Source organism: Protobothrops mucrosquamatus, unplaced genomic scaffold (assembly GCF_001527695.2).
Source record: "Protobothrops mucrosquamatus isolate PMUCROS unplaced genomic scaffold, P.Mucros_1.0 scaffold113, whole genome shotgun sequence".
In the NCBI taxonomy this organism is placed as follows: domain Eukaryota; kingdom Metazoa; phylum Chordata; class Lepidosauria; order Squamata; family Viperidae; genus Protobothrops; species Protobothrops mucrosquamatus.
The window spans coordinates 1,679,370-1,702,138 of record NW_015386485.1 but is presented as its reverse complement, the minus strand read 5'-3'; the positions used below and the strand labels follow the sequence as shown (position 1 = coordinate 1,702,138).

The 22,769-nt window shown below is 37.1% G+C and overlaps 1 protein-coding gene across 1 annotated transcript in view; it reads left to right on the top strand.

Annotated features, from left to right (window-relative positions):
* RIC8B (RIC8 guanine nucleotide exchange factor B) overlaps positions 1-22,769 on the top strand; it is a 38,387-nt gene that overhangs the window by 8,535 nt on the left and 7,083 nt on the right. Inside the window, exons 3-9 of the mRNA XM_015812843.2 lie at positions 4,882-5,490; positions 10,634-10,728; positions 15,587-15,749; positions 16,848-16,943; positions 18,689-18,833; positions 19,895-20,039; positions 21,643-21,762. Coding sequence (XP_015668329.1) covers positions 4,882-5,490; positions 10,634-10,728; positions 15,587-15,749; positions 16,848-16,943; positions 18,689-18,833; positions 19,895-20,039; positions 21,643-21,762 — 1,373 coding nt within the window. The remainder of the gene's footprint in view (positions 1-4,881; positions 5,491-10,633; positions 10,729-15,586; positions 15,750-16,847; positions 16,944-18,688; positions 18,834-19,894; positions 20,040-21,642; positions 21,763-22,769) is intronic.

Here is a 22,769-nt window from a genome sequence, read left to right as displayed (position 1 = left end):
TTGTCAAAGCAAGAACATCCGATGTTAGCAGCGTTGACACATGAGTTGTTTAATTTGCTTGTTTGCTTCTCAAGCTTTTTTGTTTAGGTCATGTCTTTGAACTAAAAAACATGGGTAGTTATTTAGTTTAATTTTTCCACAACATTATGCAAATTGGATTATTGCAATATTGTTGGTGATTCAGGATGCCTCTTAAAAATAGATAAATTGATGGTGACTGCAGGCTTATTCTGCACTGTACGAGGGGGATCCCAAGTCTATATTTTCTAGTAACTGTAGTTTCATGATTGTTTACATTATATGCAAACTTGTCTCTTTTTGGAAAACACTTATATGTACATTGAGTTTCTCTGGTTCTGGGATCAGTTCTCCAATCATAGAAAAAAGAAAAATGAAACAGACAAATGAAAATTTTATCCTTCAGAATGGTGTCTGCAGATGGTTGGTATTGAGAACAGGTTTTACCCTCCTCGACTTATGACCATAATTGAGGCCAAAAATTTCTGTTGCTAAACGAGGTATTTGTTAAGTGGGTTTTTCTCCATTTTACAACCCGTTCTTGCCACAGTTGTTAGGCGAATCACTGCAGTTGTTAAGATAGTAACATGGTTATTAAGCAAAGCTGGCTTCCCCATTAACTTTGCTTATCAGAAGGTCAAATAGGTCATTACATGACTCTGGGACACTGCAACTGTCACAAATAGGAGTCAGTTGCCAAGTGTCTACATTTTAATCATGTGACAATGCAGATGCTGCAACAGTTGTAAGTGTGAAAAACCGTCATAAGTCACTTTTTCAGTTCCATTGTAACTTCGAATGTCACTAAATGAATGGATGTAAGTCAACGACTACCTGTAATATTTTCTTAGAATAAACAATATTAATCCAAATCATCCTATTTTATTAGAAGTAGACAGTAGAAAAAAATGTAAAGGAATGTTTGTAGTGTTTTTTATTGCATAACCTGTTAACATAAAGCCTTCTGGAAGATATTTGGGATTAAAATTCTTAAATTGGTTATTTAGCATTTCAGAAATAGCCATACTATCTAGGTTTTGGTGAATCTAGGAAATAAGTATTAGGAAATTGATGAGAGCCCCAATTCCAAAAGACATCAAGCTGTTAGATCAGAAGCATAAAGGGAAACAAAATTTATGGTTCCTTTGAGAGTATTATAGTGTACTTAAGAAGATGGAAATTATAGGCAAGTCTCTGAATAATGCAGCTATAAAAACTCTCATAGGTGCCAGCAAAAGCGTTGCATATAAAGGAGTTGCTTTCAGCATTGCTAGCATCTAATTAATGTTTCATAAATCTGAGACCTTTTGCTGTTCCCAGGAGTTAGCATTTTTCACATAAATCCTAAGCTTCCCTCAAAGTTGGATTTCTTTTAACTGTAAAGTACATATATATGTAGTAGGACTGATACTTGTGATTTTTGCAGAAGAGAAGGCTACTGGAAGAATAAATTCTTAAAATAGGAACAGAGTATAAACACATGGTATGAGGCTGCATGCATTTTCTAGAAACTAGAGAACTATACAGATCCAAAAAGCATATATTTGCAGATAAGCAAATTGTAGTTGGTTAATTTGCCAGTTCCTGGTTTCTTTCCTCTTTACTTTTGCTGTTCTCACCTAGGTCTCAAATAATGTAAAGATTTGATTGAGGTATAAAAACTAAAAAAGAAAAATACAAATTAGTTCCTGTCAGTACTAATCCTTCCATCACCCCACCATCCAGCCAGAACTGATGAAGCTTCTTGGATGAGAAGCGAAACGTCGTCGTCTTCTTCCTCAAAGAAAAAATATAGTCTGGTTGTCTTTAGAAAAAGCACCTTTGAGACAATCATGATCTGGATGACTGAGACTCTCCACAGACATTAAGAAAATACAAATTATCACCATTTCCATATACCATTAAGTCACAATTGCAATTAATAAGCTAACGCAACCCATGGTGTCAAAGTGAGGGCCTTCCTTTAAACGTAATTTATTTGTTCACATTATTCTAAGCCAAAAACAAGCACAATTGTTTGATAATTGGCATGTTATATAATCCCAGCCACTGATCTGCTTAATGAATTTAACTTAATAAGGGTAGTTCAGATTCTGTTTCTACTAAATAATTTATTAGTTTCTAATCATTCATTCTGCCACTAAAAATACATTTTAGGGTTGTCTGCTTAGCTTAAATTTTAAACTCTTTTATCTTCATTAATTTGATTGGATGACCATGGAAATGATTTAAGTTGTTGAAAAACAAATATGGCTTGGTTAACTTTTGTTACCATTTACTACTGTAATATGGAAATTAGCTCTTTATGGAGGTTTATGTCCATTTACCCTGCCTTTTTTCCTTGTCTCATTTTAATTGCCAGCCAGTTCAGATTAATTTGATTATGGTTGGTAACATTTGAGGAAGTATATTTCTTATTAAACCCAAATGACCAGCGTGTATTTTAAAACTTCACCAGAGGAATGTTTATAATCAAAACCATTAAACATTATACTGTAATATTTTCAGCATTATCCAAAGGTAGAAAATGCATCCTTCTTGGTTGTTTTAACTAAATACAAATCCTCTTGGTGTGTTTTAATTTTATATGTAGTTTGTACAAAGAAGCAGTCTTTGGGCAGCAGTTACCATCTATGTTCTCTGTCAAGCAGTCATGTTAATCTGTTGGAGCAAAAGTCACAAATCATCCTGGTGTCCTTTAAAAACTAATCCATTTATTACATCAGAAAGTTTCATATGCCAAACAGCCCACTTCTTAAGATTCATCAAATCTTGTGGCTTTCTCTAGACCAGGCATGTCAAACTCGCAACGTATCGCGACTTTTTCCCCATTGCCGGCAATGGGGTGGGCACGGTTTCAGTATGATGCATCCGGCCCATGGACCGGCAGTTTGACATGCCTGCTCTAGACAGTAGCAAATTACAGTGATCAAAGATCAGACCCTTTGCTATTTCTTGTCTGATTATGTTCTGCTCATACCATTCTAAGATAGCCTTCCCCCAAGCTGGTGTCCTCCAGATATTTAGATTAAACCGTCTCAGATATTTGCATCCAGGTTTGGAAACACCATGTTAGACAGTACAGTTAGGCTCAATGTCGAGAATGAATTTGGCCATTGTGTTTTGTAAATTATGATTTATGGCTTAGCACAGTTTATCAGCTTAGCAAATTAACATACAGTGGTTTATCCTGGTAGGATGCTTTTTTTTGTTTTGCTTGCCTACCTGAATTCAGTTAAAATTGTGGTTGCTAATGTCAAGGACTTTGTTCTGTGCCATGTAGAATCAATAGTGGGAATGATGTTGACTTTCTGCAATCTGAGTTGAGTTATCAAGAAGCTGGAAAGGGGAGATCAGCTAATTATTTAATTTATCCATAGAGTTCTTATGTACTTCATTATAACACAACTTCCTAGTGCAGTGATGGCGAACCTTTTAGAGACCGAGTGCCCAAAAACTGGCCCCACCCCTGCTCCACCCCCTCCCATCCCCCACCCCACCTGCCCGCAGGACCACTTACTGCCTCCAGGGCCTGCCACAGATCACCCAGGCAGCCCAGCAGTGCTATGGCGGTCACACCCTCTGCCCGTGCCCTGCAGCATCAACTGTGCACAATGGGGTGTGAGGGCAGAGTCTTGTCTATGCTGCCTGGCTGTCATGTCCTTGGCTGCGCTGCTCCGTGTGGGCCACGCTCAGGGGCGACTTTCCTTCAGGGGGGCTGCTGGAGAGGAGGGGGTTGCGGGGGAGGCGAGGCTGGGGCAACGGCACATATGCCCACAGAGAGGGCTCCGAGTGCTGCCTCTGGCACCCGTGCCATAGGTTGGTCACCATTGTCCTAATGAAAAGCTACAAGCCTCTATTGAGTTCAATAAATTTAAAAACATTTGATGAGCCTCCTACTGAGGAGTTAATCAAAATCAATTGAGAATTTAGGATTGGGATGTTCCTGGGACAAAAAAACCCCTCAGCATAATGAACTACAAAATCTTAAGGCCAATCGAGCATGACACAATGACAATTATTTGTGTAGGAGGCAAGGAACATCATGTACTTGGCAAACAAATCTTGGTGAATCCAAAACACTGGGGACTGCCTAGGGTCTTATATTTTGCTTTCCAGTTATTAGACCCTGTTGCAATAATTGCTTGTTTCTAAAGAAGAGAGACACCAAACTGTGGAAGGAGTTTCTTGCAGATCAGTTTTATTTTATTTTAGTTCCATTTACGTAGTTTTGATAGTAATAACTGCCAAGCTCAGCTAGATTGTTGTTATTCTGGAATACATTTCTAAACTAAATCTTGGACGGTAACATATATAATACAGTGTTTCTATTTGGTTGACAGTGATTATTCCCAGCTCATGCTTGCACAGAGGTAGCGAAAACAACACCAAACAAGCACAAGAGTGAAATGGATCATAGTTTGGATATAAGCATTATTGACTCAAGCAGAAATCCATAGGGATGAACTGCCTATAGATAATACTGGAGAAATACAAGTTTTTAACTGAGATGTGAGAGTTTTCATCTCACGAAACACCAAATGGGGCTGAGAAATGGAGAACAGCCTAAAAACTGAATATAAACATTCTGACATGTCCTGATTCTGGAACATACTTTGTATTCTTTTAGTCATTGTCTTTGTAATAACAGTTGTATGTTCAAAATAAACAAGATTTTAGATCTGGTTGTGGATGGGAGTTGGTTTTTTTAGTGATACTTTCAAGACTTATTAATAACTTTCTAGCAATAAACCAGGTAGAGGACACAATAAATAAACATTATGAAGACCATTAAAACTTTGTGATTATGGATTTGTATATTCCAGAGGAAATAATATCTGCTTTTCTATCTTCTTTATTTAGCAACTATGTGAAGGAATATTGCAACTATTAAGCAAAGATATAAATACATCCTATAGAGTCACTTGCCTAGAAGCTCTTCGCATTCTCTCAAGAGACAAGAAAGTCTTAGTTCCTGTAATGACAAAGACCAACATGCAAACCTTGATGAAGCTAGCAAAGCTGGATACTTTGGAAGATCATTTGGAGGATGTGACTGATTTTCCCGTCATAGTGGAAGCTTTAAAATGCCTTTGCAACATTGTTTTTAATAGCCCAGCTGCCCAGAAACTCAGTTTAGAACTGAACTTGGCAGCTATGCTTTGCAATCTTCTGAGAAAGTGCAAGGACCAGCAATTTGTGGAAGACATTAAGTGCTTTGATCTACGACTCCTCTTCCTCCTTTCCCTCCTGCACACAGATATCAGATCCCAGCTGCGTAATGACCTCCAGGGTTTGCCCCTGTTGACTCAGGCCTTGGAAAGTGCATTTAGCATAACGTGGACAGATAAGTACACCACGGCTGAAGACCAAGAAATGTCACCATTGTCTCTTCAAGAAACAGATTGTGCCATTGAAGCATTGAAAGCTCTCTTTAACGTCACTCTTGACAGCTGGAATGTACACAGTGAGGTAAGGCTTGAATTGAGATCATTCTGATCATATTTATTTCTGTTTATAGATTTCTGCGCTGATGTTTATGGATGCAGCTATATACAGCCCAAAGAGGCAGGCAGGCAGGCAGGCCACAGTCAGTAAGTTTATCCAGAACAAACTACAGGTAGCCCTTGACTTACAACAGTTTATTTAGTGACCATTCAGAGTTAGAGTGGCACTGAAAAAAGTGACTTATGATGATTTTTTTACACTTACAACCACTGCAGCGTCCCTGTGGTCATGTGATCAAGATTTGGATACTTGGCAATTGGTTCATATTTATGACGGTTGCAGTGTCCTGGGGTCATGTGAACAGCTTTTGTGATCTTCAATTATTCACTTAACAACTGTGGCTAGAAAGGTTGTAAAATGGAACAAAACTCACTCAACAAATGTTTCACTTAACAGCATAGATTTTTGGCTCAATTGTTGCCGTAAGTCGAGGACTACCCGTATGTATGGATAAAATACTCAGTTGCTTTTTCATTCCCAAATGGCAGCAGTTTAGTTCTGTTTCAAAACATTATCTCAACTAGTGATGGAATACCAAAGGATATATTTACTCTCTATTTCGCTGGCTTGCAAATAGCATAGCCAAAAAGTACCGAACTAGAAATGGAAAGAATAGCTCTTTCCTTTACTTGTTTATAAACATTTCTGATAGGTATTCCCATAGCTCCTAGTTAAATATGTACATATCTTTCACTGTGTACATGCAAACACCAAATTAATTAGAACAGCAAATTGTTGCAAAGTTAATTCATGTCAAATTAATATATAGCAAAGAAACCTTAAATAAATAGATAGATTGAGGCAAATATCAGTAGATTAGCATTTCAGAGAAATATGTTGTAGTGTGACAGGAAGAAAAATAATACTTAAGCTAATAATTCTCATTCCAGAAATTACATACTTCCAATAAACTATTTGAATGCTAAATTTTATTGGGTGTATTTTAACAACATTCTGCCATCATTGATGCCCCAAAGAGAAAAGTCAAAAGCCTACATAAGGAGAATGCAAGTTAAAACTATGATCTGAAACTGTCTGTATATTGATGAATTACAATTTCCATTATTACCTTCATTTCCTATATTGATTAAGATTGCTGGGTGTTGAAGTAAAGTATGTCTGAAAAGCAGTAGGTTGTCAGCTCTCAGTGTTCACGTTATAGGAGAGGAAAAAATTAATTGGAAAGGAGGGAGTGGAAATTCATTATGAATATCAATCCAATGTCTGTCATTTAGTGGTGCAATTTAAAGCAAATTAAAGTAACAGATGTTCTATATTTTGTACATCAGTTTTGGGTAATATAACTAATAGATTCCTTAAAACAGAGCTATCTTATTCTAATAGTAGACTAAACATCTCATATTTTTAGAAAATACCTTGCAATTTAACTAAACACATACAGTTGTATGCAAGAGGTTAGGCATCTCTGGTTTAATTGTATATTTCGGGGAAACCCTAAGTACTGATACAACCTCATGTTACTTCAAAATTAAACATTACCTCTTTCTGCAAATTTGAATGTGAGTCATTTATACGTTCAGAATAAGACAATAGTGAATATGATATATGCAGAAGTCTCTTATAAATTTTTATTAAGTACTTTAATTACAAGAGTAAAAATAATACAAATGGAACTTAGAGAAAGAGAATGGAAAGAATTAAAAAGTTCAAGAAAAAAGTAAAAGACAATATATTAAGGAAAAAGAAAAATGTATAAAGATGTGACTTGCAGTATTCCTCTCATAAGTACAAATAAAAAGTTGTTTAATGGTATAAGGTTAAACAGATACTGTATCTCTTCATCTGATATTCCGTCTCTTATATATAAGCAAATCCATAAAACATCAACTTTTCAAGTCGGATATCAGCAAAAAGTCCGTAAAGAGTTGCCAGAACATTGCCAAAAAAAGTCTTATTTTAACCTTGATCAAATAAACAAACTTTATATTCTTTCCATTTATGTCTAACAATCTTAATTTTTAATTCAGTGAAACATTTGTAGGATTTTATTTCTCTTCAAAGGTGCTTTTTCAAGAGGCAACTGGACTTTCTTGTTTTTCTTTGAACACGTTTCGTTCTCATCCAAGATGCTTCTTCAGAGCTGAAGAAGCATCTTGGATGAGAAATGAAATGTCTTAAAAGAAAAATAAGAAAGTTCAGTTGCCTCTTGCAAAAGCTACCTTTGGGACAACCATGACCTGGATGACTGAGAATCTCCATAGACTTTTATTTTTCTTCAATTTTTCTTTATTGCAGTGCACAGATTCCATCAAGGCTTTAACAAATCTTTTGGCACATATAAGAAAACATTTTGCTGGTCATTCTTTCAGTTTATTATTTGTATTTCCTGTTTGATTTTTAATTTTTAAAACTTCAGACAGTTACTTTTATATAGTGTCATTTTTTGGTAAAGTGTCATTTTCCAAATCATTATCTTGCCCTGTCATTTATAGTTCTACATTCTTTCATTTATTTTGTCATATAAAAATTGTTCCACATTCTTTCATTAACATTCTGTAGACATAGTCTATCCATAGAAGCAGACGTCATTGTTGACGATGTTGATATTGTAGTTAATTTCTGGCTCCATTCTTCAAAGTTCTTTTTTGTTATAACATTTTATAAATTCCAATATTAACATCAGACTTGTATATTTTTCTTCGGCTTAAAATCTTTAATCCTTCTAGCGCCCAGTTTCTAAAATCATCATTTATCTTTTTCTGTGATTTGTATTTGTCAAGATAGGCAAAATTGTTTCCCAAAGTTTTTGTTTTTTATAGTTAATTCCAAAACCTCATAGTAAAAGTCAATATTCCAAATTTCTCAGGACTCTTATAACATTTTAGATCAAAATCTTACTTAACTTTTTGCAGTACATTTCAAACTCTTCTTATGCTTGTAATTAATTTTTTTCTTTTTTTCAGAGCTGAGTATAAACTCACCCAATGAGTCTTTTCAAATTTGTCATTTTAAGATATTTAATAGGCCATTTTTTGAAAGTAATTAGAAAGTGAATTTTGCAAATTTAGTGTGCTTTAAAAGGCTGTGCCGCAGTCACAAACAAGATGACTAATCCTTTCTTCCTAATAATAATCCTCCCGGCACTCAAATTGCAGAAAACTGCTGTCCTGCTTTCCCTTTGTCAGGAGCAGCCATCCAAAGCACATGTGGGCCATCTCCCATCCTCTCCTTATCTGGAGAGATTGCAAGGAACTGGTCTCCTCATCAGTTCCTTGGCCTTTGCCTCATCTTTATTCATATTCAGTTCACCATACCACCCCAGACATCTATGGGGAAATGATTAGTTTCTAATTATTGCCTTACTAAAACATTCAGCCTCTTTTCAGCTTCAGTGCATAGCATCATCTTTAAACAATCCAACTCTATTAATTAACCAAATTTAAAGTTAATTAATGAGAATATCCTTTAAAAGTGATATAGGGCAAGTAACTGAGATATTTTGAAAAAATATGAACTCCACATTTCAGATCCCATGCTTATTTACATATTTATATTTTACTATTTTTTTTAAAAAAAAGGTCAGCAAGGTTGGTGCTCATCTAACTTCAGTTGGAACACTGTTCCAAATGAGAGGAACAACAATGGTACAAGTGTAGCATGGCTGTAACACTGCTTCAAAGATGGCACTCAAAGGATATCTCTTTCATCTCATTGGACAAGCAGAAACAACTGGGAGAAAGTGGTCTAACACAGGGGTCCACAACCCCCGGTCTGCGGACCAGTACTGGGCCACAGCATGCCAGCAACCGGTCTGCACAAACAAGCAAAGCCCCATCTGTGGGATATAGGCAGCACACAAAACCATACACCCTCCGGTCTGCGGAAAAACCTCTCTCCATGGAACTGGTTCCTGGTGCCCAAAAGGCTGGGGACCTCTGGTCTAGCATATATCCCTGACCCAAGATATGTAATTAATTATGACAACCAGCAACTTTAATTGCATTTGGAAGCCAACTGGGAACAACTTCTCAGTTCTTGCAGTTAGCATGCCCCTAGCTACTTAAACTCTTCATTCTGGATTAGTGTACCTTCTGAGTAGTCTTCAAGGGCAGCCCCATATAAATATATTGCAATAATCCAATCAAAAGATGACCAAAGCATGAGTGACTATGAATAGAAGCTTTTCATTGTTTCAGTTACAAAATGCTCATAACTGGTGTGTGAGTTGCAAAGGTCCTTCTGTAAGTCTCACAGTAAGCAAAAAAAAAAAAAAAAAGAGCAAACAATGCATTAAATGCTAAATTTTCAGAAAGTTGCTGCATCTAAATGTTTATTCTCTGGAGGTTTTTATTCCGTCATAGATTCGTTGAAACATATGACTTGACCAGAGGGGGGCAAACTTTTATTGTACATGGCAAAGCTGTTTTTGAAAAATAATGTTTTTTCAGTCCAGATTCTCATACAAATCTTTTTTTAGTAATCATTTAAGAATGGCTAGTTATATTTTTCTTTTTTAAAGAGAAAACTGGCAGTATCTGAACTAAATCTATGGGCAAGATTTAGTTCAAAAAAACAAATTCAGGGGCAATGATAGATCCCTGGACTGAAAGTCTCTCTCTAGGGGAATGTATTATTAGGAAGACATGTGGGCCATCTTCTGGAGATTGGTCAGGTTCATCAACAGTCCAATATGGATGGATGGTGGCAGAGAAAGGTGTAGCCAAATCTGCAATTTTACTTCCAAATTTTGCTGTGTAGTATTAGTCAGGGAATAGCTACATTAAAGGTGACAAGTAGAAACTAGAAAAAATAGAGCTAGGAGGCTGGATCCTGGCATTTATAAGGATTGGTTACTTTATTTAAGTCTCATTTAATGTTGAAAAGAATGATGGACATAAGTGACATAATCCTGCATGAATAACAGCGCTGTGGAATGGGGCAGTTTGTGGGATGGAAGAAGGCTGCTGGCTTTCATGAACATGTAGTTTAAAACAAGAATAATCCAAAATATGTGCATCAAAAGCTTTCAGATTGATAAGGATTCTATAGTGTGATCTTCTTATTTTATGTCTTTTCATGATTTTGAATTTCTGCTTAGGAGCCTTCATAATATAATATGTTCCTTTTTATAATTGGATTTATACAGAATGATTCTCATGAATTTCGTTATATGACGGCCATTCTGCGTCATTGCTTATTGACTCTGGGCCCTACCGAAGATAAAACTGAAGAATTACACAGGTTAGTGAAATTACAAATTCGGTTATTCTTAAAATGACATTCTAGTTAGATTTGGTTCTCAGCTATAATATCTAAATTATGATGTAAGTAAGTTAGTGCTTTTTGTATATAGTGGACACAGCTTCCATAAGTTTTAATATTATGATTAATCTTATGGATTCTGAAATAATTGGTCTCTTCTTAAAATAGTCACTTAATTCCAGGGACTATACAAAACGAAAGCAAGGCTGACCATCTGAAATTTTGTTTAAAACTGAATTAATGTAATGAGAGCTTGCTTGCTCAATATTGTATAATGATTTATGTTTTATTCCAGTGGTAATATTGTTATGATACAGAGTTGTCCAATATCTTCCAAGATATCATTTTTTTCTAAACATTTTAGAAAAGAATTGTCACTATTACAATTTAAGGATTTTTTTTGGTAAACTTTTGGTTTTAGACCTGTGAAATGTGATATTAAAAAAAATTCAAAAGCCACCTGCAAAAATCTTTCAGTTTTTGAAAGTAGGAAACTACAGGATGTGTATGCAATTAATGAATTTTTATCGTTTATTTATTAGATGAGCCCAAATACAATATCATTCCAGAGTCCCATTAGATAATCTAGAAGGGACCTGAAGCATATCTAGTCTGTGGGTGACAGGCAGAAGGCACTGGAGACAAGTATCTCACAAGCCCTGTGGCATGAAGGACTTTAAAAGTAACAACTTGCATATTGAATTGCATCCAGAAACCTACTGGAAGCTAGTGTAGCTCTCATAACAGTGCTGCAACATGGGTGTATCACAGTGTGCCCAAAACTGCATATGCTACCGCATTCTGGACCCAGGTGTATCTTCCAAAAACTTTACACATAGACTGTATTTTAGTAGTTGAACTGAGAAATAAAGACATTAATGAGTAGTGAGCAGTAACTCCCAAGAGTACAATTGATGCACAAGATTAAATTATGCAAAGCCCCTTTTGACCACAGTTGTCAGGAGCCACAAGGAATCCTAAGTTGAACAACCAACTTTTTCTGGGATAGTGCTACCCTATCCAAGTTAATGGTGAAAAGGCCAGATCCAAGGATCAGGTCCTGACCCACAATCATTTTGTTTTAGGGTTCAGTTGGAAGGTTGAGTTAAAACTCGTTCTTCCCCATCCAGATTTTCATAGCCTCCAATCACTGAGAAAGAATCTCAGTGGCATCCTTTGGATAAAACTGGTTTCAGAAGTCATAATGATAGCATATTTTCTCCAGCTTTTCCCTGAAAACCCTGTAAATTAAAAACTTTAAAATGAACATATATTAAATCTTATTTTGTACATCAGATACTTGATTCATTGTTCTTAAATTATCACAGTAAAAGCTCTGTTTAAACAGTATTTTGAAATATTTACCTTACTGCCACACTTATTTATTGCTATTGTTATTCTAATATAAATAACCGGGAGATAACCTAAACTTTTCATTGCATAGCTCTTCATTGTTTGGGAGAGCAATTGTGAAAGACAGGATTTATATCCAAATAAGAACTTAAGAAAAATCCCATAGTGCCCAATTTTTTAAAATTAAGGTAGTTCAGTGAAATGGTGTACCTGAGTGACATAAAAAATGTAGACTGACAAAGACCTCAATATTCATAAGTTACTCAAAAATAAATTCAAATAATGCTTGTTTCATACTAAATACAAATCAATCAGCTGCTTCTTAGCCTTTTGGCTAAGATTAAATGTAATATAGATCATGGAAAAAGCCTCTGCCTAGACCTTGGTGAGCTGTTGAATGTCATAAAAGTGCAGACGGCGAAGGGTCTAATCTTATCCATTCATTTGTTTTCTAGTTCCCTCTTGTAAAGCGATTCTTTCAAGTATGCCTGGAGGGTCTGAATTTAATTTTAAAGAACTGTGAATGGAGACTTTAAAGTATATTCAGATATTACTTTATAGTTTTAATGATATTTTTAAAGAAAAAATACTATGTTTAGAGGATAAATCTGAAGGAAGGCTCTTTTTTAAATGTCTCTTATGAATATGAATTTAAATTAATAAAAGTAGAATGTTCATCTTATTAATTTAAATTTGTATTTAAAGAGACATTTAAAAATTATTTTCCCTTCATTAATTAAGAATGAGTATAGTAAAGAGATTCTTTTGGTTCTGTGCATTCTGTCACATAAAATAGCCAAATTTCAGTGAAATAAGTTACAGTAAATGCCATGTTTGCCCATCCTGAAGATTTTAATCACAGCTTTCGCTAGTGCTAAAGTGTTGTTTTCTTTCACGTTTGCATATCAGGAGGGGGCTGAGAGCCTGAGTAGGTGGATGTCATGTCTCTGTGATTAATGATCTTTAGGAAGCTGAGAGAGAAAATAATATACGCAGCATTTCTACCCCCTGGAGAAGGAATGCAAACACTATTGTGCCGATCTGTGCATAGTCAGTGACTTCCTGGTAGGTGGAGAATTTCATACACTCCTCTGCCACAAATAAAACTGTCAGGTGGAGTGACAAAGTTCAGAAAGCCAGACTCCAGTTATTGAAAAGAATAACTCGAGCACAGTGATCCAGAAAATTAATTTGGTAGGTGTTTGAGAACACCATTGCTTCATAAGAAACCAGCAAAAAGAAGCTTTCCGTCAAAATGATCCAAGCTTCCTTTATTTTTCTGAATTAAAATCCTATTGTTCTTGGTCAACCCTTGTTTTACTTCAAGCAGATTATTTTGTAAAAAACAAAACTCAATCCCACATGTGTTAAGCATTTCAATTTAAATTGGTCCTGCTTTAAGGAAGTTAAATAAGAGCACTGGCTGAAGAGACAAAATACTAGTAGACAGATACAACTGCACCCTAGTAAAAATCTTGCTTTAAGTGAAATAAGGGATCCAAATACACCAGTCTATAACTCTTAACTAATATCTGAACATAACAATACTACTATATAGTTAGGTGAATCTGTTTAGGCTTACAGAGAAAGTTAATGGACCAAATGACTTGGAAGGGGAAGGAAATGTGATATAAAATGCAAGGGCTTGTTTGCAGAATTGTGAAACTGCTCATTAGCAGTAACTTTACAGATAGATATGCCATACTGTAACTTATAGTATACATAATATACATCATAGTAAAATCCAGCACCACAAAATCTAAAACAAAAAAATAAAAAAATAAAATGCAAGATATGATAAAGCAGGTTAAAACAAAATCTTACACAAAACAATAAGAACTGTTGTAATTTATAGCTACGGCTAATAAAATATCACTTAAAGCAGCAGTTCCAAAAATGCCTGTTAAAATAAAATGATCCTTGCCTGCTGTTAAAATACCCTAATGTAGGTACCAAATGAATCCTTCTGGAGTGTCCCAGAAATGGGCTGCTAGTGTTAAAAATGCCATTGTCTTTATTTCATCTTACTTCACCTTTATAGGGTTGGAGAACCTGGCGAAGTGTCTTTAATGAAGGTCTCAGTGTAGGACAATTTCTTAACCTTGGCACCATTTAAGATGTTTTTATTTATTATTATTCGAATTTATATCCCGCCCTTCTCCTTGCGGACTCTCCTTGTTTGGACTTGTTTGGACTTCTCCTTGTTTGGACTTCAACTCCCAGAATTCCCCAGCCTGCATATTGGCTGGGGAATTCTGGGAGTTGAAGTCTATACAGCAGTGGTGGCGAACCTATGGCACGGGTGCCAGAGGCGGCACTCAGAGCCCTCTCTGGGGGCACGCGCGCCCTCGCCCCAGTCCTAGGCCTTCAGCTGGGTTTTATAAAACCTTTTCGCTATAGGCCTCCACCGCCGTGTGCAAAAAAAAAAAAGGTTCAATCAGTCAATTTCAACTTCTCGCGGCAAAAAAAAAAGATCTTGCAAAGTTGGAATTGATTGATTGAACTTTTTAGTCCCACCTAGTCTGCCGTTACCACTGCAGCCACACCCACCCAATGGGCACACCCACCCAATGGGCCATGCCCACCTGGCACCCGACTATGCATAAGTGTATTTGGGTTGCAGTTTGGGCACTCGGTCTCTAAAAGGTTCGCCATCACTGCTATACAGCTTCAAATTGCCAAGTTTACATAACACTGGTTTCGGACACTAAAGCCTCAAACCTTTAGGCATTTGTAGATAGAGACAGCATTTTAAATTTGCCCCAGAAGTGTACTAACAGTCAGAAGAAAGCACAAGCCTACTATTTCATCAGTCACCTTTTGAACTAGATTCCAAGGCAACTCCATATATAGTACATTGCAGTAATCTAAGTGGAAAGTTACCAGAATACCTTTGCTGAGTGGTTTGGCCGATTGGAGTCTGTGTTTACTTGTATGTCACAGAGAATATAAAAATGATGATGTGATCAGGCAGCTGCTCTTTCCATAACCACCTTTCAGTCTGAATCATGGATGACATGGATGACTGAATCATGGATGACAGAAGAAGCATGCTAGCAGAAGCAGCTACTAGCATACCGCTTCTAGCTTCTAAATAAATTTAATAAATAAATAAATAAATAAATAGACAGCATTGTGACTCTGGTTTTCTCTTACCCAGGGTGGGTAAGCTTTTCCTTGCATGCTTCTGTACTCTTCCCCAAAAGTGCAAAATTCATAGCCAAGACACTTTTGTGTTTTGATTCCATATTACATCCTAAAAATGCAATACAACAATTTAGTGAATTTCTGAAAATACCAATTAGAAAAGTGTAAAATAGTTGAAATGTAACTTGTAGTATTGAGGTGCATTAGCTGTTGTGTAAAATTACAACATTATGATCCATGCTGTTCTGTCCATGTTTCAAGGGCTTCATTCGCATATTATGCACAAAAGTATGTATTATACTTACATTCAGAGAATACCTTTTAAAATTTCTTTCAGCAATGCGATCAACCTGTTAAGTAATGTTCCAGTCTCTTGCTTGGATGTCCTTATCAGTCCATCAACTCAAGAAGAGGCAAAGGAAACTGATGTGAAATACAATGGCATGAATATGGATGCCATTCAGGTGCTTTTGAAGTTCATGGAGAAGAGAATTGACAAGGTAAGAACTTTTTAATTTGGGAGCCTTGTTCCATTGTTTGCAGCATAATGCTGCTTGGACTTTAATTGTGCAGTATTATAGAATGCTTCTTAATCAAAATAGTCCTTGCGTACTAACCCCCACGTTTTAGATGTTTGAAAATAAATCAAGGTTGGAACATGGCCATGAGAAATACACGGTCATGGAACAAATTGAATATTCATCTGAATACCCAAACACAAACTAAATGTCAACGCTGCTAGCATCGGATGTTTTTGCATTGACAACAGATGGAAATGTAGCCATTTTTTACCTTTTGCTTTTAGAGTTAGATGATGCTGGGAGGGCGGATGTGAACGAGAGTCCAGCTAGACAAAACAACACCATGCCTAGCGAGACAAACAAGGTTATTGTAACCAGAGCTGACAAGGATTTGGCGGGCTGGAGAACTGAAGAGCCCGCTTCAAACTAATTGGGGAATGTGATTTATGACTGTTAATTGGAGGAGGGAATTGTGCTTTGATACTATGTACTCAGGGGAGGGGAATTCAGTTTTTGGCTTCGATTATGCACTGCCAATGTTATGCTACTCAAAATAAAGATTCTTTAAGGTAAACAATGCCTCAAGGTTCTTTTGAAGAGTTTCATCTGTCGGAACCATGACACTAAAACTCTGACTCAAAGTTGCATGTGGAGAATAAATAGTTCAGCTGGTTTGTTCAGAGTCTTTGGGAAGTTCAAAATATAAAATAATTTCCTGCTTATCTTCGTTTTATTTATTTTCAGTAAAAAGTATTGACTGACACACTACTTAATACTCCGGTCAAAAATGCATTGTGTTGCAATCAGGGGATGTTACGGATATTCCTGTATCTGGAAAAAAGGCACAAACATACAGTGGGGAAACTTGATTAGTCATGCTGCTGGTGTATATCCTGTGAGCTTTCAGATACAGTTTTTAAATATTTTTTAAAAATGATTTTACATTTTAAAAATGTTTTAAAGTTTGGATGAGCCATCATGGAAATAGGTGATCCTATCTATTAGAATTAAGATTGGTATGCCACAACATTTGAGTTATCTTGTTGGAAAAATGTTGCTAAATTTTTTATTCTTTAGGGGAGCAGCTATAGGGAAGGCCTCACTCCAGTGCTCAGTTTACTAACAAGATGCTGCCGGTCCCATCGGAACATTAGGAAGTTTATTAAAGCTCAGGTGAGACATGAGGATATCCAAAGACTAAAATGTAATGGAATCTCTTGTACTGAATATGCATAAATATTTCTATTCATTAAAAAATCTGATCCTTCTTCAATATTTTTTTGGCATTGGATGTGTAGGACAAACATAAAGCTGAATAAGGAATAAATGCATGAAATTGCTGATTTTGTACAATGTATATGTTTTCTTAAAAGTAAATATGAACCTTGGTCAGTGGAACTTGTTTACAACTTAAGCAGCCTAAAACAACTATTTAGAAGAAATGGAAAATGATATACAGATAGTCCTCATTTAACAATGTTAAGTAGGATTGGAAATCATGTGAGTACGCTGCTTAGCAATGGCAGTCCCAGTTTTCGATATTAAATGAGAACATGTGATCGCTGCTTCCAGCTTCCTTCCAGTTTCCCCATTGATTTTGTTTGCGAGAAACCAGCAGGGAAAGTCACGAATCATGATCAGGTGCCAAGCGCCTGAATCATGATTCCATAATCTCAGGGATATTGTGATGACTATCAGTACAAGGTCTACTCAAAACTACCATTCATTCAGCACCTAGTAAGTTTCAGCAGTGGCTGAATGAATGGTTATTAAATGAGGACGACCTCATATATTCACAAGAGCATGAAAGCAAGAGAGTTAAAATTGTTGAGTCATAAAAATAGTCTATTTTTATTAAGATTATGATGTTCACCCCATATGTTTTCATTTAAGGCTGCAGAATGATACAGTGTTAGACCATTCTGAGGAAGGAGTTGCATTACCCCAAGTCCACAACAAAAAATCTTTTGTTATTTCTCCTAGACATCTTACGTTCTGATTGCTTGGAAAAACAATAAAATGTGCTTGTGTTTTAGGATGAAATGGGGTATAAATGTAACATTTATAAGAAGCAACAAGCATACTTAAATAGGATAATGGCATGAGTCATATGGTCCCCAAAAATGGAGAGTCACATTCTTTTTTTAGAACTGAATATTTCATGACCTTCTTCTTTTCTCCCACCCCATTACAGATGAGCCTCTCATAGCAATTTCATATCATTAAGATTTAGCAGTGGTGCATCAAGTCCTAAATCTACAGAAAATGTTCTAACTTTGAAAAGTATTTTAAAAAAAATATCCTAAAATCAATCTTTATTGATAACCTAACCTGCAGTTTCTAATTCAAAACTTAGATGCGGTCATTGGGAAAAGGAATAAAGCTGAGTATTATTGGTGCTATTACTGTACTATTAGCTGCATTGCTTTGTTTGTCTAAGGAGAAACTTCCTGATAGTTAGAACAATTAACCAGTGGAACAACCTGCCTCCAGAAGTGGTGATTGCTCCGACACTGGAAGTTTTTAAGAAGAGACTGGACAGCCATTTGTCTGAAATGGTATAGGGTTTCCTGCCTGAGCAGAGGGTTGGACTAGATGACCTCCAAGGTCCCTTCCAACTTTATTATTATTGTTATTGTTTTCCATTATCTTGGGAAATGATTGGATAGAACACTTACCAAAGCAGCCAGTCTCCTATTGTCTGTCAGACCTTGCCACCAACCAGTTGGATGCAGGCCAGGGCCAGAGGGAGATGGGCAAAAGGGTGCAGTTTAGTGCTCCCACTTTCTCTTGCCCTCATGCAAATTGTTTAGGTAGCCAGAAAAAAAAGTGGAATTGTTTTGAGGAATTCAAGGGAATAAGTGTGACAATACCTTGCACTAGGATTAATTCCTCTTCTTATCTTCCTGTGTCTTTAGGTGCTGCCTCCTTTGAGAGATGTTTCTAATCGTCCTGAAGTGGGCACAACACTGAGAAACAAATTAGTGCGTCTTATGACTCATGTTGATCTGGGAGTGAAGCAAATAGCTGCAGAATTCCTTTTTGTTCTTTGTAAGGAGAGAGGTACAGAGGTTTTTTACTAGACCATGAGGGTGGTTATAGCATATGTGCAAATACAGAGTGTCCTCAGTTAATGACCATAATTGGGACTGGGAACTCTTGTCACTAAGCAACGCAAGCATAAAGAATGACCATTCCGACTTACAACAGCAGCTCTAGTTGCAACAATTAAGACCAACTCTAACCCATTTCCTTTGCTTGTTGGAGGCTGGAGGTAAAGATCTCAAATGGTGATCATGTGACTGTGGGATTCTGCAACCAATGTAATTGTGTGCCGGTTGCCAAGCAACCGATTCACAATCACATGATTGCCAGAACTCTGATGGCTGCAACTTCGAGGTCCAGCTGTAAGCCTCCTCATTCAACATTATCGTAACTTCAGATAGTTGCTGAACAAAAGTGTTCACTAAATGAGGATCACCTATAATCCCTTGCTGAGCTGGCTATTTGTTGCCAAATAATTTTTTAAAATTAAATCTAGAAGTACTGGAAGATGCATTTTACAGATGTGTCAATCAACAACAATTTATAAAATGCACACAGGCATTTTACTTTTTATGGCAACTCGTCTATTATTTCTCTCTCTAAAAATATCTTAAGCCAGACTAAATTGAAGACAAATAGAAGTTATTAAACTTAGGCGTAGCCTTTTCTTAGCTATAAAGTCTTAATTAGTGAGTACAGGGTATAAAGTCGCATGTAGAAGGCTTCTTTTTAAACTGACCTGTTAAAAACCCAATCTAAAATATGAATACAGCTTTCAATAAGCGTATGCATTCTGCTTTATTAGGGTTGTCCCCTGCTGTTTGCAAGTCCTCCTCTCATTCTCCTCCCCTGAAAAACTCTTCAGATTTACCACTCAGCTACTTTGGTTGAAGTAACTCCACACAGTTATGTGATCCTTATGTATATAAGTGTCTTGTCTGTCTGTCTGTCTGTCTGTCTGTCTCAGTTGGATTTAATGCCCAAAGAGGGATTTTCTTAAATTCAAATCCAATAATGAAAAAATGTTAATCTTATTCTATCTTCAAGCCACAGTTTGATTGTTTCCTATTGTTTTGCAGTTGACAGCTTGTTGAAGTACACTGGGTATGGCAATGCAGCAGGCCTGCTGGCAGCCAGGGGCCTCTTAGCTGGAGGAAGAGGGGAAACCTGGTACTCAGATGATGAAGACACGGACACAGAGGAATACAAATCTGCAAAGCCAAAGTACGGCATGGCTTGAATTCTGCCTCCCTTCCCTTCACCTAGGTCGGTGTTTTTGAAACTTGGCCACTTTATGATGTGTGGATTTACCCAAATTTCCCAGCCAGCATATCTCAAAGTTGCCAAGTTTGAAAAACACTGACCTATACCATTTCTTCCCCTCCCCCCTCTTTGTCAGAGAATTGGCCCCTGACTTTTGGAACTGGTAGTAAAAGAAGGACTAGGAATGAAATGATAGCAGTGTTCCAATATCTCAGGGGCTGCCACAAAGAAGAGGGAGTCAAGCTATTCTCCAAAGCGCCTGAAGGCAGGACAAGAAGCAACGGATGGAAGCTAACCAAAGAGAGATGCAACCTAGCACTAAGGAGAAATTCCCTGACAGAACAATTATTCAGTGGAACGATTTGCCTCCAGAAGTTGTGGGTGCTCATCTCTAAAGGTTTTGAAAAAGAGATTGGACAGCCATTTGTTTGAAATGATACAAGGTTTCCTGCTTGAGCAGGGGGTTGGAGTAGAAGACTTCCAAGATCCCTTCCAACTCTGTTGTTCTGTTAACAGCAATAATTGGTACTGGAATTTTTGTTGCTAAGCAATATGGTCATAAAGTGCAATGTCACATCACTACATTGCTCAGCAATAGCAATCGCGGCAGTGTCCATTGTCATCATTAGTTGAATTTCACTAATAGTTAGGTGTGGACCCACCCCAATCCAAGCCATTCACACCAAGTCCCTCCAGACCCCAAGCCGCCTCTGCCTCCTCTTCAGCACACACTCGCACACACACTTGACTATTTCCCCCTTCACCTTTTGGCTGCCAAATTACTGTTGCTGCCAGCTGACCCTACCACCCAACCTTGTCCATGGCTCCTCCACCACACCACCTGCCACTACTGTACCAGTAAGGGCTTTCTTTTATGCCACCTTCCTTTCTGTCAGTGCAGCTGGGGCTTCTCTCATGCATCATCCAAGGCCTCCATGCACCAGCCAGGGCGCCGTTAACACCCTGCTAAGGGTCTTTTGCAAGACTGGTGCATGAAAGAAAACCCCGACAGCACCAGCACAAAAGAAGAACACAAAAAAGTTCTTCTTTCAGCTGGCGTAGCCAAAGCCAGCCTTCACACCTCAGGCTTCTTTTGTGAAAAAAGGCCTTGGTTGGGAAATAAATGGAGGCCCTGGATAAAGTGCTAGGGAGGTCCTACTGCACCAGTGCAAAAGGAGTACGTTTGTTCATGTGATTGGGGGGAAAGCAACAGCTAGAAATTTGAGGACCAATCATAAACCCCTTCATTCATCACCTTCATAATTTTGAACAATCGCTGAAGAAAGTGGAAGTTAAGAGAGCAGTACTTATATAAGTAATGGGTTGTAACTAACTATGAGCAGAATCAGTTTGAGATGCAAAGGCTGAGAGAAGCCATAAAACTTAAATTAATGTGCATTTTTGAGAACTAAAAGTGCTTTCCAGTTCTGGAAGGCATTTGGAGGTGTTTTGGGATAAACTGATATTTCCAATTTTACTTTAAAACGTGTGGAACGGTGTTCTTGAAAAATCTTTTTGAAGATTTTTTCTTATTTGTTCTTTTCTCTTTTCCCACTTCCCAAAGCATTAACCTAATTACAGGTCATTTAGAAGAGCCAATGCCTAACCCAATGGATGAAATGACTGAGGAACAAAAGGAATATGAAGCAATGAAACTGGTCAATATGTTTGATAAGCTTTCTAGGTATTGTATCTCTTTGCATGTTCATTTCTTTATCCTTCTTACCATTTCATTATCATTAAGAATTTCACTATATTTTAGTTATGTTTGCATCGGTGAAGTTCTTAAAGGATATTCAGCACTCCACTGGCCAAGGATCATTTTGCTATAAATTTTGGCAGATATGCAAAATCTGATCATTGACCATAATTAAATATAAAAATATATCCAGTAAGTACATTAAGAGTTTTACAAATTGCAAAATGCAATCCGACAAAATGCAATTCAGTGGCAAGAAAAGTAAGGCAAGAAAAACCAAATGCACAAATATAGAATAGGTGGCATCTGGCATCTGTGAGAGGGATCCAGGAGTCCTAGTGGACAGCTACTTAAGTATGAGCCAGCAGTGTGCTGCAGCTGCCCCCCAAAACAGTGTAATTTTAGGCTGCATCAACAAAGGGATAGCATTAAGATCATGTGAAGTATTAGTACCTTTATATACTCTCTTGATAAGACCACACTTGGAATACTACATTCAATTCTGGTCACCACAATACAAAAAGATGTTAAGACTTTAGAAAGAGTTCAGAGAAGAGCAACAAAGACGATTAGGGGTCAAGAGGCTAAAACATATGATGAATGGTTGCAGGAACTGGGTATGCCTTGTCCAACAAAGAAAAGGATTAGACATGATAGCAGTCTTCCAATGTTTGAGAGGCTATCAGAAAAAAGAGAGGGACAACTTATTCTATAAAGCACCTGCGGGCAAGACAAATAATGGATGGAAGCTTAACAAAGAGAGTTCCAACTTAGAACTAAGGAGAAATTTCCTGACAGTGAGAACAATTAATCAATGGAATGACTTGCCTTCAGAAGTTGTGGGTGCTCCAATACTGAAAGTTTTTAAGAAGAGATTGAACTGCTATTTATCCGAAATGGTATAGATCCTTCTGCTTGAGCAGGGGGTTGGACTAGAACAGGGATGTCAAACTCAATTTCATTGAGGGCCGCATCAGCATTGCAGGGGGGGG